Consider the following 14,765-nt stretch of genomic DNA (forward strand, 5'->3'; position numbering starts at 1 on the left):
CATAATATACAAGTGGGAACACAAAACAATGTAAAATCAGGGGACGTAAAATGGGGGTTCTACTGTATATTTATTCTATAGAATGTTTTACCATACCGGAGTAAAAAGCTCTAGAAGCTCTCACTGTTTGTTTAGGATAGCAGCTGCTTGGTGTGACATCACTTCCTGTCTGAGTCTCTCCCTGCTCACACATAGCTCTGAGCTCAGATTACATCAGGGAGGGGAGAGAGGAGCAAACTGAGCATGCTCAAGCCCAAGCCCTGGAGGTTTAAGCTGAAGGCAGGAAGTCTGATACAGAAGCCCATGAGTACACAATAGAAGGAACGAAATGCTGTGTTTCTGTTGACAGAGGACTCAGAGCAGCATTATTTTCAGGGTTAACTAGTACCTTTCTGATAAGGCTTACTTAGTTTTAACCATTCCTTCTCCTTTAAGCTGTTTCAACTACAAGGCTACAGGTTGGGCTACAGTGATAAAAACAGTTACTGTGCTCTATCCCCACTCCTTCTTCCTAGCACTGCTGCTTTGTAGTGCCTCTGTGTGTGTGATACTGGACAGTCTTATTTGGAACCCCCTAAAGATAGCTCTGGTATATCTCCAGTCTGTCCGAGATCCCACCATACTGGAGTCTGCCTGCCAGGGTCAGACTGGGGTGTGTGAGGCCCACCGGGCTGCTACCCCAGGGGTCCCCACACCTCTGGGGCCCACACTAGGGTTGCCACCTTTTCATAAAATTTCCACCGGCCGGTGGGGGGGGGAACAAAAGGGGCGGACTATGACATAAAAAGGGGTGGGGCCACATCACGCGATGGGCAGAAGGCGGAGGAAAGTTAAATTTTGAGCAAATTGGGGACAGGCCAAGGGAATTACAAATTTGTAATACCGGCCCCGAGGCATGAGAGTGCCGCGAGAGGGGGGGAAGAAAGAAGAGGAGAGGCCAGTGAGAGGATAAGGGTCAGGACTAGAGGTAAGTGAGGGAAGAGGTATATCCCCACCTCTGCGTCCTAGGCACGTGCCTCTTCTGCCTACCCCTAGTTCCGACCCTGCTCGTCAGCACAGGCTTACCCTACAGATGACACTGGCGTAGCTCACTTATTACATATGTAGGGTCATCTTTAGACAGCCTTATAGACCACGTACTGTACCTGTCCCATTTAAAAAAATTATAGGCTTCTCCTTTCGTAGCATTTGCTTTTATTTATCAAACAGTGCAATCTAAACTGAACATATTTTGCAGATTTTTACTATCAACATAAAAAAGAAATTTCCAAGGAAGGGACTATTCACCGAATACCTTGCAGACATTTCTGCAGCAAACAGGTATTTTTTCCCCAAACATTATAGCGATGATTTTGCCCAGAAATTTTATACAAAATTTAGATTATTAGCAATTACCCATAAGAACATGTAACAACCTGATAAATAGGGCAGTTTTGCTCCTGGGAGAATGTGATAAAACAGAAAAAGTTAATATTGTTTTTTTTAACATTTTACAATAAAATGAGGTAGAAAACCATAAACGTAAGTTTCTATGGTTAAAAAACAGGAATTATAGAAGGGTCATTTACACTGAATGGGGTGCAAAAGTGGTCTGGAGTCTGACCTGAGGAAATCAGACCTGAGATATTGGGGCAAATTCACTAAGATTCGTAGTTGCGCCAGCGTCCGCTTCGCCGCACTTCGCCAGGCGTATTTTCGCCAGCGCTACCCAAATTCACTAAAATCCGAAGTTGCGCTCAGGGGAAGTGTAAGGTTGCGAAGTTGCGCTAGCGTTAATTCGCCAAGCAAATCGAAGTTACGCTAGCGATGCTTAATTTGCATACGCGGCAAATTGAAGTTACAATGGAGGTCTATGTAGCATCATTACACAAGCCTGGGAAACCTTCAAAACAGTAAATAACATTTTTATTTTGCCCTACACATGTGCCTACTGTATAGTTAAGGTGCCATGAGTTAGGAAATGAAGGGGGGAAGGAGGGTAGGCCCAAAAAAATTTTCGATCTTTTTCAGCCTATCACCCAGCGTTTTTTGGGACTTCTAAAATTTTTTAACTTTGTTGGAAGCAATCCCTATCTACTCTATTGCACTTCACATGGTCTGAGGTGGCGAAGGAAGTCTGGCGTAAAAGGTAGCGTTCAGAATAATTCGCGCGTTAGTGAATTTGCGTAGTTACGTCCGTTGCGCAAATTCGCCAGGCGTAAGGGTGCGAAGTAAAACTAGCGAATTTACGCCAGCGTGTGTTAGTGAATCGGCGAATTAACAAAAATGCGCTAGCGTTAGGCGCTTCGTCCTTTAGTGAATTTGCCCCATAGAGTGCAGCATCAGAAAGTGCAGCATTAGTGAGTGCAGCATTAACAAGTGCAGGGCAGTCCTGCCATGTGGCAGGTGGTAAGTAATGGGCTTGTGTCCACTGCATCTTCCTATCTTCTATGTCTGAATAATGCACAGAGTACTAGGACCTATAGCAATTCATCTAGTGAGGAAGGTGGGTGCAAGTTTCAAGAACATGGCACACTGCACCCATCTCTTGCACTTTGCACAATGCCTTCCTTATCATAAATGTTCCACCCGATCTCATTTAAATCAAGAATGCATCAGTGTTCCTTCTGATTATCCTTGTTTAGTAGAGGTGAAAGATGTATTGAAAGGGAGTATGACATGTAAGTCATTGTTGTTCTATGTTTTTTGATTCATGGAATCTGTAACATTGTTCAACTTGAAGCCCAGTAAAATGACAAATGATTTGAAAAGGCGTTCATCATCCTGTTGTTGTAGGAGCAAGTGGAGAATTCAAGTCATAATGTCCCTGAGCACAGATCTACAAACTTAAGGTGATGTTCCTAGCCTCCAGTTTGCATTTCACCAACCACATAAAGTACCCATTACTGCAACATAGAGTGTTCTTCCATGAATCCCTGATGCATTTGTTTTGCACATATATTCTCCAGAATGTTGAACTTGGAATCAAGGTTCTCCAGTCTCTCTAACGTAATGCTGCTGCTTCCTATGCTGATGGCCTCCAGAGAAGGTGCTGGGGAAAGGTCACCTTCCAACATATACACCCGAGGCTTGTAGGTGACTAGTTCATCATCCACATAGGAATCAAGTTTCTGTTCAAAAGAAAGAGAGAGGTTGATCAATGACAACATGAGGCTTCAACAAAACTTCAAGCTTGATAGGAGTATCTTGTACTTCATCCTGTATCCCTCATAATTCAGTCATTGACAATTCACAGGAGTTGAAACAATTTGGTAGAGTCCATGTCACATGGTTGACCACCACCTGTTCTGACATTATGCTTTAAGACAATGGTCTGCTGCCTTGCTTTTGGGTTATTTGACCCTGAATAATTTTTAATTAGCTCAGACATGAAGTGCCTGCAAATCAGCCACCATCTAAATCTAACTTTTGTTGCACTGCTAAAAACATGGATGGCAGATTACAGAAAACCTCACCATCTTAAGTGAAAAAGCTTGAGGAAAAGATTATACTACGTTCATCCGTTTATGAAAGTTTCAATATTTTCCCTTTTAAAGAAACAAACTGTACATAACAATAAACTGTCCCATGGAAGAGCAACTCTGTTTCTTTAAACTATAAAACAGGTAGGTACTGAATCCCTCCTTAGCACAGGTATGGGATCCGTTATCCAGAAAGCTCCGAATTACAGAAAGGTCGTCTCCTATAGACTCCCTTATAATTAAATAATCCAAATTTTTTAAAAATGATTTCCGTGTTCTCTGTAATAATAAAACAGTAGCTTGTACTTGATCCAAACCAAGATATATTTCATCCTTACTGGAAGCAAAACCAGCCTATTGGTATTTTTTTTATGTTTACATGATTTTCTAGTAGACTTAAGGTATGAAGATCCAAATTATGGAAAAATCCATTATTTGGAAAACCCCAGGTCCAGCATTCTGGATAACTTGTACTGAGGATTGGATTGTACCCTGTAATGTTGAGTGTGCCCGTGAGACCTCTTACCAGTAAGGCTACTGTATTAATATAACTGCAGGCACAAAGTGGTATTATGTCAGCTATTGGCATAGGATCCTGAAACTTATTTGAGGCCATGGTGTGTGCGTCATTCTATGGAAGTCGCTGTTCCTGGCCGCTGAACAGAGAGTAACGATGCAGAACAAATGTGAAATCACAATGAAAGGTATCAGCCAAGGGGCAAGAAGTCCTGGCACAGCTGATACAGTGAGAGGTGTAATCTGATTGCCTGAGCCCTGAGCGGGGTCATCTGAGTGACATGTTCAGTTTCCTTGCGAAGTCAAAATAATATTGTCCTTATAACGTGTCTGCAACCCCAGATACAAAGTGATTCCTGCAGCCTCTTCAGCAGTGAATATCAGCAGCATCTTCCACAACTTTATCATTTATTGAGTGGTGTCAGGAACAAAAGGCAAGGGATTGTAAAGCTTATATTGTGCCCAGAACAATTATATGGGTATATTTGAATTTATACATATGGGAGGGTTACACTAATTTGATTTCCTTGGGATAGTGAAGTATGAGGGTATAGCTTATTGTGTGCCCAGAACATTCCTTCTCTGTATATTTGTATTTATACATATGGGAAGGAGGTGCCATATTGTTTCCCTTAGACAGTACAGTATGAGGGTATAGCTTATTGTGTGCCCAGAACATTCCTTCTCTGTATATTTGTATTTATACATATGGAAGGGAGATGCAATATGGTTTCCCTTAGACAGTACAGTATGAGAGTATCGCTTATTGTGTGCCCAGAACATTCCTTCTCTGTATATTTGTATTTATACATATGGGAAGGAAGAGCCATATTGTTTCCCTTAGACAGTACTGTATGAGGGTATAGCTTATTGTGTGCCCAGGACATTCCTTCTCTGTGTATTTGCATTTAGATCTATATACATGAAGCTGATCTTCAGTTCAGAACAAGAAGACAGAGGAGCTATCTATGAAAGTCTGTAATTATTGTATCGAAGAACCATTGAACAGACAACAGGAAAAATGGACAGCAAATGAGAAGAAGCAATTACAAGGAGTTGAGGATAGATCAATAACAAAGACCAAGACCATAGAAACTATGATATTATCCTTAACTGTACCTGCTTTATTAAACTTTCCAAGATTCTGGAATGATAGGACCTTCTGAAGCTGGAATTGATTGCGTCATTGCGTATGGAGCTGGAATTGGTTGCAGTAGAGCGACGTTGTCCTGCCCCAGCCTGTACCAAATTAGAGTTCAGATAAATAACAATTACACAGAAGTCCCCAGTCTGATACATGATTTTTTCAAGACCTAGGGGTGATCCAATTACTGCACGTTAAAATTCCCACTAGCCCTAAAATAAGTCACTTACCATATGCCTCAACGTGTGGCTGCTTGCCCTTCTTTCCCTTCTTTCCCCATGGAAACTCTGTAAAGGAAAGAAAATAACTTTTCTATCACAGAGAATAGCAGGGGAGGCCAAGTTCTATCCAAATGTAGGTTTCATTCTAAAGTTGGCTTAGCCTAAAGGCAGTTAGAGTGAGATTTGGGACAATGACTATTTGTTATTCTAGATCAGGGTCCCCTACCTTCTTTACCTGTGAGCCACATTCAATTGTAAAAGGAGTTGGGGAGCAACACAAGCATGAAAAAGACCCTTGGGTGCCAAATAAGGCTGTAATTGGTTATTTGGTCCCCCGTATGTGGACTAGCAGCCTACAGGAGGCTCTACTAAGCACTATACTACGTTTTTATGCAAATAAAATGTGCTTCAAAGCCTGGAATTCAAATAAAAGCACTTGCTTTGAGGCTGCTGCGAGCAACATCCAAGGAGTTGGAGAGCAACTTGTTGCTCACGAGCTACTGGTTGTGGATCACTGTTCTAGATACTCCTGGAAGCATAACATGGAGATCAACATTTAGAGGTTTGAGCTAAATGGGCCCCAAACAAAGGATTGAGCTCCAAGTTGGGCTTGAATCAAAAAGCCTGACGACCTAAAAGCCTAGTTGCTTTTGCCCCTCTGCCAGTGCAATGTATATCCCAAAGCCAAATAATACCCAAGAATAAGGGTTGTGTGTTTAGCAATTGGACATGTCATGTATGAGACACTCATAGAGCTAAACATCTTGTTATTACTCCTCCAGGGTTTGACTCACCGAGTGCCGTCTGACTGAAGATCGGTTTTTGGGTGTCCCAGTCGTTTGCCTTAGTGACCGCTGCCTATGAAACTGATACTGTAGATAAAAAGAGATTTTCATGATGTCCCCAATATGATGGAGGTATAGAGCCCACCAAGTACAACCCAAACACTGAGTATCAAATGTAGGTGGAAATTGTACCTGTTGGGTATTGGAATGGGCAAGCATGTTTTTTTTTACCATCATCACAGCTGGGGCCTAAAACAGGTAGAAACAAGGAGTTAGAGAAAAGTGCTAAAATATGACCTATATATCAGTATGGTAATTCCTTCATCAAAGTTCTGTATAATAATCTGTCTGTTGGGGTACAAGTAGGTTTCACCCCAGTTAGTGGCAGTCACTTACTGAGTACTTTCTGGTGCTTGATCGGTGAAACACGGCATCAATCTCTTCTCCTGCTGCTGCCATGCTTCCCTCACCCTAAAAAAATCAGATTAGTGAGAAGAATGAGATACACTGTGCGTCCAATAAAGTTCTAACTGGAACTACAATTAGCCTGGTCCTGTACAAAGGCATTATTACAATATTCTGTATTATGCCATTATCTTATATTAATTTTCTTTTAAATGGACCTTACAGTATGAAGAACAAATGTATTGTGTGCCCAGAACATTCCTCCTCTGTATATTTGTATTAATACATATGAGGGGGCAGTGCCATATTGTTTATACACATACAGTACAGTATGAGGGTATAGTTTATTGTACCTTAACTCCTTGACCAAAATGAGCGGATGAATTTTCCATTACAACAGGTGTAGCCTAAAATAAGATTTAAAAAAAACAATGATGTATATGCTGGGAAGAGTTCAGTGACATGCTATCCACACTCACAATATTCCTGTTTACTCATACAGATATCCCTAAGTAACATAATCACAACTGGTTGAATTAAAAAGAAAAAGAAACTGGTTAGTTTTCAGTAGAATAATTAAACCAGGAACAGTGACACTTGGGGGCAGATTTACATAGGGTCGAATATCGAGGGTTAATTAACCCTCGATATTCGACTGCCGGATGTAAATCCTTCGACTTCAAATATCGAAGTTGAAGGATTTACCGCAATTAGTTTGATCGAACGAAAAATCGTTCGATCGAACGATTAAATCCTTCAAATCGAATGATTCGAAGGATTTTAATCCATCGATCGAACAATTTTTCTACGACCACAAAATTGCTAGGAAGCCTATGGGGACCTTCTCCATAGGCTAACATTGCACCTCGGTAGGTTTTAGGTGGTGAAGTAGGGGGTCGAAGTTTTTTTAAAGAGACAGTACTTCGATTATCGAATGGTCGAATATTTAAACGATTTCTAGTTTGAATCGTTCGATTCGAAGTCGTAGTCGAAGGTAGAAGTAGCCAATTCGATGGTCGAAGTAGCCAAAAAATCATTCGAAATTCGAAGTTTTTTTTCTTCTATTCCTTCACTCGAGCTAAGTGAATGGGCCCCTTGGTTCCAAACAGGACAATAGAAATGGTAACCACTGGGTCAGTTTTTAATAGGACAATGGAACTCAGCTACGTTTTGGGCAAGTTTTTAGTACAAAAGTGGATCTGAGTAACCACTGGGTAAGTAGGCAGTACAGCAATGAAACTGGTTAATGGTTGGGTGCATTTTCAGTAGAACAATGGAACTGGCTAACTGAAAGGAGAGTAGCCACTACAGTAATGTAACTGGTTATCTTTAGGTATAATTTCAACAATTAAATTAGGTCAATAGTTGGTTAAGTTTTCATCAGAACAATGAAACTGGCTAAGTAGTTATTCCAGTAATGGAACTGGGTAACCATTGCATGAGTAGCCAAGACAACCATAGAACTGGGTACAATGAGTTTCCAGTACAATAATGGAACTAGGTATGTTTTCAGAAGAGCAATGAACTGTTGGGTGAGTTTTTAGCAGAACAATCGAATGGAGTAACTGTTAGGCCAATTTCTAGTAGAACAATGGAACTGGAATTTCTAGGTCTGGTTTCAGTAGAACAATGTAAATGGGTCACTTTTAGTTGCTTTTTGGGTCAGTCTCAAATAAAACAATTAAACTAACCTTAGGGTCAAGTTTTTAATAAGGAAAACTGAATGGGGTAACCATAAAGTTGTTGCATCAGTATCCAATAGGATAGTAGAAATGTGAAAACTTTGGGTAGTATCCAGCAGTATCCTCCAGTAACGGTTCCACAAGAAGCAACTGAACTATAGGAACTTTTAAAATGGAACTCATGAGTGTTTGGGTCTATAAATTGAAATGAGAATTCCCCCTTTTGTGTCTCTCCTTCAAGGACAGCACCATGAATATGAATTCTTTCTTATGATCGTTGTGTAGATAATGGTCAGAGAGACAGGTGTGGTGCGGAACAATTTCTACCTGACAATCCCTGTTGCCACTTTCTTCGTTGTAGGCAATAAATGAATGTAAAGGTTCTTGTTCCACAGGGACCATCACTTTAGCTCTCTGAATCTTGCACAGCAGGAGGCTCAGTCCTTTATCAGGGGAAACAAGAAAGGGCAAATAATCACTTATAGATCAAGCTATAATCAGTAAAAGTTGATAGACCCTTTGCTGTAAATCTCCAATTCATAAACAGAATAAACAAAGGGGGACAGTGTTTTCTACAGTGGCCTGACTCCATCTGTTAATAATTGAACATATTCAAAGGTAAACTTCCACTTTTAAGAGTGGAAGAGAAGGCACTATCATCACTTACCTAGAAACAAAACTGGGACTAAAAGTAGAAGTGCAATGGCACCTCCACCCAGACCAGGTGGACCATTCATTTTTTCTAAACAAACACCACCCTCTAGGCATTCGCACACAAAGACTGTAAGGTTCTGGTGGGAAATCTCCCCTTGCCGGTCATAAATTTCCAGGTGAAGAGTGTGATTTCCTCTAGGGGCATCCTTTAGTTTCAGGACTTTGAGGATGTTACCTGTAATGGACATGGAGACACGTTAAAATAGGAGATGGTATAATTGTTTCATTTTGTACAGTGACAAATTTTAAAAAAGGAAAGGGCCTGGTCTTAAAGGCCTGTGGGCAGGGTTTATAGAATGCAGGGTGGCAGCTTGCTATAACTGGGGTTGGTCAAAACTTATCATGGACTGCTGGGAATTTCTTGTTTGTTGGGTGGACGCATAAAAGCCAAGGTATAGAATGATACCCTGTATCTTCCTGCCTCTCTGGTGGCCTCCTTACCATTATTTTCCAACAGTTTCAAATGTTTCTTCTCTGTTGCCTTGTCCAGTGCCTCAATATAGAAAGGTCCAGAATAAGGATCCAGATCTCTGTCAATAATAGGCGTTGACATAAGCACCTCCTCCTCGCTTTCACATAGTGTCATATAAGGACTTTCCAATGTGGGAGTGTTATCATTTATATCCTTGAGATTGATAATGAAGGTTGCAGTGCCGGTCATTGATGGGACGCCTAAGAATACAACAAAATATTCGGAATAACCAGATGATCAGCAGCATGGTAAGAGTATTGAGTAACTCAGTTGGAGGGAGATCATAGAATAAATACAATAATAAGTCCTGTACAACAAAAAAATAGAATATAACCCCAGTTCTTCGGGGGCAGGTACCAACCATCATCCACAGCTAGAATGGTCACATTGTATTTGCTGTTGTAAACAAATTCAGATTCCCTATCCATATCTTGGGTGCAGGTTATGACCCCTGTATCCTCATTCACATCTACCCAGTTAGCGGGGTCATTCAAGATAACATATCTGCAAGACAGAAGTTGGTAGGAAAAATGAACTAGATTAGAGATGTATCTGTCAGAAATTATTTTTTTATAGGATAATATAATATAGTAGAAGACCAACTGTAAAATATATCGCCCCCATTTCCTTAGAGAAGGTACAGTGGTTTCCAGCCAAAGAATATACCATGCCATTAGAATAACCCCTAGGTATCCACTTACAATTGGACATATTTAACTGTGTAGCCAGTGATAGCAGAAATTAATATGATGGGACCTGGTCCAGTAACCCATAGCAAGCAATTAACAGTAGTTATCAGATAAGTGCAGTAAGTCATGATAGTTAAGGAAACTAACTTGATTTTATTTGGAGAAACAATATCCAAATCCTTGGCTTGTATTGTCCCAACCGGACTTCCTGGTTTCAAAGAATGTTCCACTATATTATATGCAATTTTTTCGCTGATAAACTGGGGAGGATCATTTGTGTCCTTCACCTTCACGGACACTCCTTTCATTGGCGTCAAAGTCCTTGTTTTGATATTTTTGGCAGCGTCCACAACCCACAGCCCAGCTAGGGTCCTCTCCACAACTTTACAGCTAAACAAGGGCTCCAGGTTGGCCACGGTAATAGAAAGGTTGTTCTGTGAGGTCTTCTCATAGTCTAAGGCCTAGGGTGAAAGTACAAGTAACTATGAGGCAGGGATGGACAAGACCTCAAGATGCTCTTGACCTGTAGATAATTAGAGACCCTTTGGTCTTTCAGTAAATTGCCATTACCTTTATAACAGTAAGAATCCCTTCATTGGTTACAGGGTCTGTTTCTATTTTGAAGTTTCCGTCTTCATTGCCTTCAATTATTGAGTATACTGCAGTCCATGCTGGAGTATGGGGAGTGTCTTTGTCTGTTACAGCCAGTCGTATGACTGTTATGTTTTCCTCTCGCTCTGAAATCTCAGTTTGTCCCTAAAAATAAGATGAAAGCGTTAGAAAAGCATGTATTAAAGTTAAAGAGAAAATTTGCCAGTGCTCGGTTTGCCTTTAAAAAATAATTACAAAAAAATTAGGTTTTAGTACCACCCTTTGGCCAAAATATGTAAGCTCATGTGCCAGGTCAAGTCCCCCTCATTGTACGTGAGTCCTGCACTGTTTGTGAGCATTATAGGTTTGTAGTGCATTTATCAAGTCCCCCAGCAACCAGTGTGACTGAGTAGTAAGACCATTGTGCACTTACCCTTAACTCAGGGGCTATAGTGAAATAGCAAAGAGCTTTCACCTGAGCTAAGGGTAAGTGCACAATGGTCTTACTACTCAGTCACACTGCTTGCTGGGGGACTTTATTTTAAATGCACTACAAATTTATAATGCTCACAAACAGTGTAGGACTCGGGTACAATGAGGGGCCTTGACGTGGCTCGTGAGCTTACATAGTTTGGCCAAAGTGTGGTACTAACACCATTTTTTAAAGGCAAACTCATCGCTGGCAAATTTTCTCTTTTTCTTTGAGTACAAATATTGGCTTTTTATAGTTTTCGGCAGCTGGTCAGCTCCAGAATGTGGGTTAGACCGAGCACTGGGACCATGGTGTCTACAGCAGCTGGTCAATGCCACAGCGTGAGTTAGACCGATCGCTGATGATTTCTTTTTATGAATTAAAGTTACTTGCCCATCCTTTTCCACTTAGTGTCAGATCAGACTTATACAGAAATGTATTTGGTTGGATAATCTTTGTTTTTCTATCTTTATATTTGTTTCCCTGATTCCCACCATGTTGCAAGATGAGACCTCCCTTAATTCCACATGTTGTACGAGTTGACTAATCACAATATAAATTCTGTATGTCTAGATATCTAGGGCACACCTACCGATTCAGACTCCCAAAAGGGAGGGTTATTGTTCCGGTCTATTATATTTATTATCACTTCACACTGGCTCCGTTGTTGGATTGCAACACCATTGTCCTTCGCTTCAAATTTCAACTTGTAATGCTTATTTCTCTGCCAATTAAATTAAAAAGATTAAAAACCAAAGATAGATAGATATATAGATAGATGATAGATGATAGATACATAGATAGATAGATAGATAGATAGATAGATAGATAGATAGATAGATAGATAGATAGATAGACAGACAGGACAGACAGATAAATATAGATAGATAGACAGGCAGTAACGATAGAGAGATGGATAGATAGATAGATAGATAGATAGATAGATAGATAGATAGATAGATAGATAGATAGATAGATAGATAGATAGATAGATAGATAGATAGATAGAGAGATGGATAGATAGATAGAGAGATAGAGAGATGGATAGAGAGAGAGAGAGAGAGAGAGAGAGAGAGAGAGAGAGAGAGAGAGAGAGAGAGAGACAGGACAGACAGATAAATATAGATAGATAGACAGGCAGTAATGATAGAGAGATGGATAGATAGAGAGATGGATAGATAGATAGATAGATAGATAGATAGATAGACCACAGTTCAGCAAATAAAATAGCCAGTCCCTTTGGCACTGTACTGCACCATACATTAAGTCATTGAATCTTACCACATAATCGAGGCAGCCCTTGAATGATATGAAGCCTTTTTCTTTATGTACAGTGAATTCAACATCAGGGTCAGTGGGTACCTGAGACAAGATGGTGTAATGCACCAAGGAGTTGGGACTGAAATGATCATCCTTATCATAAGCAAGGAGAGTGAAGACTGTAAACCCTGGAATGTGCAACAGACTATTTGTATAAAACCTGGGGCATACAAAAGAAACACAGAGCTTGGCTCAACCCAGAATCAAAACACAAAGCAGGAAGGCAAATACCATAATGTACCATAATGCAAAGCAGAGTTACTTTACCCACTTTGGCATTGAAAAGGTATAAGCTCACATGTCCATTTAATAACAACACATTTGTGTAACCCTGTATGAAATGTTCACTAATAGGTATCTGTTCCTCTTTTGTAGACATTAGGGGCAAGATGGAAACAGTAGACTAGAGCAAGATGGAAACAGTGGGGCAAGATAGAGACAATAGAATGGATAAAGATGGACACTGTAGGGCAAGATAGAGATGGTAGAACAGAGCAAGAGACAGTAGGATAAACTGGAGATCTTAGGGCAAGATCATGACATTAGGGTAAAATGTAGACAGAAGATAAGATGGAGACAGACTAGAGCAAGATGGAAATAGTGGGGCAAGATAGAGACAATAGAATAGAGAAAGTTGGACACTGTAGGGCAAGATAGAGATGGTAGAATAGAGCAAGAGACAGTAGGATAAGCTGAAGATATTACAGAAAGATAAGATGGAGACAGTAAGACAAGATAAAAACTGCAGGATAAGATGGAGCAAGTAGGGCAACAGTGAATCAGTAGGATAAGATGGAGACAGCAGGGCAAGATGGAGTAATTAGAATAAGATGGAGACAGTAGGGCAAGACGAAAACAGGTGGATAATCTGGAGACATTAGGACAAATCAGAGACAGTAGGATAAACTGGAGACAGTAGGGCAAAATGGAGACAGTAGGACAAGATGGAGACAGTAATATACTCTGGAGAATATAAAGGAAGGTGAAGATGAAAATGGAGACAATAAGGCAAGATATACCCAGAAAAGCAAGATGGCAGTGATGCAAGAAGGAAACAGTAAGGCAAGATAAAGACAACAGGGCAAGATAAAGACAATATGGCAAGATAAACCCAGTAAGGCAAAATGGTGGCAGTAGGACTAGGAGGGAATAAAAACAGAAGGGGAAGACAGTGACAGCAGGTCAAGAAGGAGATAGGGAAACTTTACATTAGTTGTGTTCAGTCTGTATGTCCCAGCACCTTCTATAAGCCATTGGGCAGCCCATTTGAGATTACTACTTCTGTATGTAGTCATAAAGGTTGAAATTTCCCTTCAAGCAGAAGTTAGTTCCTGTTCTAATTTAAGGGAATACACTTTTTTAACTAGTTTTCTATAGAAAGTGAAGGATAAAATAAGGTGGTGAATCATTCATTTGCAATGATTTATAATGTGGCAGAGAAGCATGGATTTTATCATCACACTGTATAGCAATTATGCCTAAGAAAGAAACATGTGGATCAGTGTGGCACCTCCTCACTGTACAATAGCAGATAGCGGAGAGGGGCACACATGCTGACCCCGTTGTACACTAAGCAGATGGTGTGCAGACACTCCACAGTTTTCTCTACCTTGCATGCAGCTTTCATTAACTGGAACTTCATAAGAGCTGGAGCTGAACTCTGGGGCATTGTCATTAATGTCTATAACCTTGAGTTGGATTCCGAGTTTTGTACCCAATTTGTTGGATGTTCTGTTGATCGCATGGAATTCCCACTGCAAGACAAACAAAGTTCTGAATCATGTTCAGAGCAGCTTCAAAGACAAGGAGATTTTGGAAGTTGGAAAAAACAGAATTTAGGATGTAGCATCTGGGAAGCAAAAGACAAAATGGCAGATGGTGGGTTCTTCATAATTATCTGAGGGGAAGGGTGATTGGATTTAATTAGATTGCGGAAAGAGGTGATATAAAAGCAGCAGAGCATCTTACAGAGAGAACGTTGTACTGGACCTAGAACATTGTGAGAATGATAGTTTGACAACCCCCTCTCCCTGACAGATCACTGGAGGGGGTTTCTTTGTGGCTCAAATTGCTTATGCATGAAACGGTTTCATGTTTCCACATTCTCACTCACGGCAGCTTCTCTCCATCTGGACATTCTGCAGAGCTCAGAGTTTCAACTGTGTTTCATTTAATAATCTCCTTAATGTTCTCCTGCCTGGAGATTTGGGAAAATTAATGATACACTGTATGTCCTAATGCGCTAGAGATGCAGAAATGCCTTAAAGTGCCCATACATGGAGAGATCCGCTCG

General features: G+C 40.6%; 1 protein-coding gene across 4 annotated transcripts in view; it reads right to left on the reverse strand.

Moving 5' to 3' along the window:
- Positions 1 to 2,240: 2,240 nt before the first annotated feature.
- LOC108702629 (cadherin-like protein 26) overlaps positions 2,241 to 14,765 on the reverse strand; it is a 50,338-nt gene continuing 37,813 nt past the window's right edge. For 3 of the 4 annotated variants that reach the window (XM_018238224.2, XM_041579182.1, XM_018238225.2), the window contains 16 exons: positions 14,082 to 14,226; positions 12,434 to 12,600; positions 11,745 to 11,876; positions 10,660 to 10,845; positions 10,237 to 10,550; positions 9,762 to 9,904; positions 9,370 to 9,600; positions 8,882 to 9,103; positions 8,542 to 8,657; positions 6,886 to 6,939; positions 6,524 to 6,598; positions 6,320 to 6,376; positions 6,137 to 6,214; positions 5,352 to 5,408; positions 5,097 to 5,216; positions 2,241 to 3,110 (listed from right to left, as the gene is read on the reverse strand). In XM_018238224.2, coding sequence (XP_018093713.1) covers positions 2,883 to 3,110; positions 5,097 to 5,216; positions 5,352 to 5,408; positions 6,137 to 6,214; positions 6,320 to 6,376; positions 6,524 to 6,598; positions 6,886 to 6,939; positions 8,542 to 8,657; positions 8,882 to 9,103; positions 9,370 to 9,600; positions 9,762 to 9,904; positions 10,237 to 10,550; positions 10,660 to 10,845; positions 11,745 to 11,876; positions 12,434 to 12,600; positions 14,082 to 14,226 — 2,325 coding nt within the window. In that variant the 3' untranslated portion in view covers positions 2,241 to 2,882. The remainder of the gene's footprint in view (positions 3,111 to 5,096; positions 5,217 to 5,351; positions 5,409 to 6,136; positions 6,215 to 6,319; positions 6,377 to 6,523; positions 6,599 to 6,885; positions 6,940 to 8,541; positions 8,658 to 8,881; positions 9,104 to 9,369; positions 9,601 to 9,761; positions 9,905 to 10,236; positions 10,551 to 10,659; positions 10,846 to 11,744; positions 11,877 to 12,433; positions 12,601 to 14,081; positions 14,227 to 14,765) is intronic. The other variant, XM_041579181.1, reaches the window with a different exon arrangement.

This window comes from Xenopus laevis, chromosome 9_10S, assembly GCF_017654675.1.
Source record: "Xenopus laevis strain J_2021 chromosome 9_10S, Xenopus_laevis_v10.1, whole genome shotgun sequence".
Lineage (NCBI taxonomy): Eukaryota > Metazoa > Chordata > Amphibia > Anura > Pipidae > Xenopus > Xenopus laevis.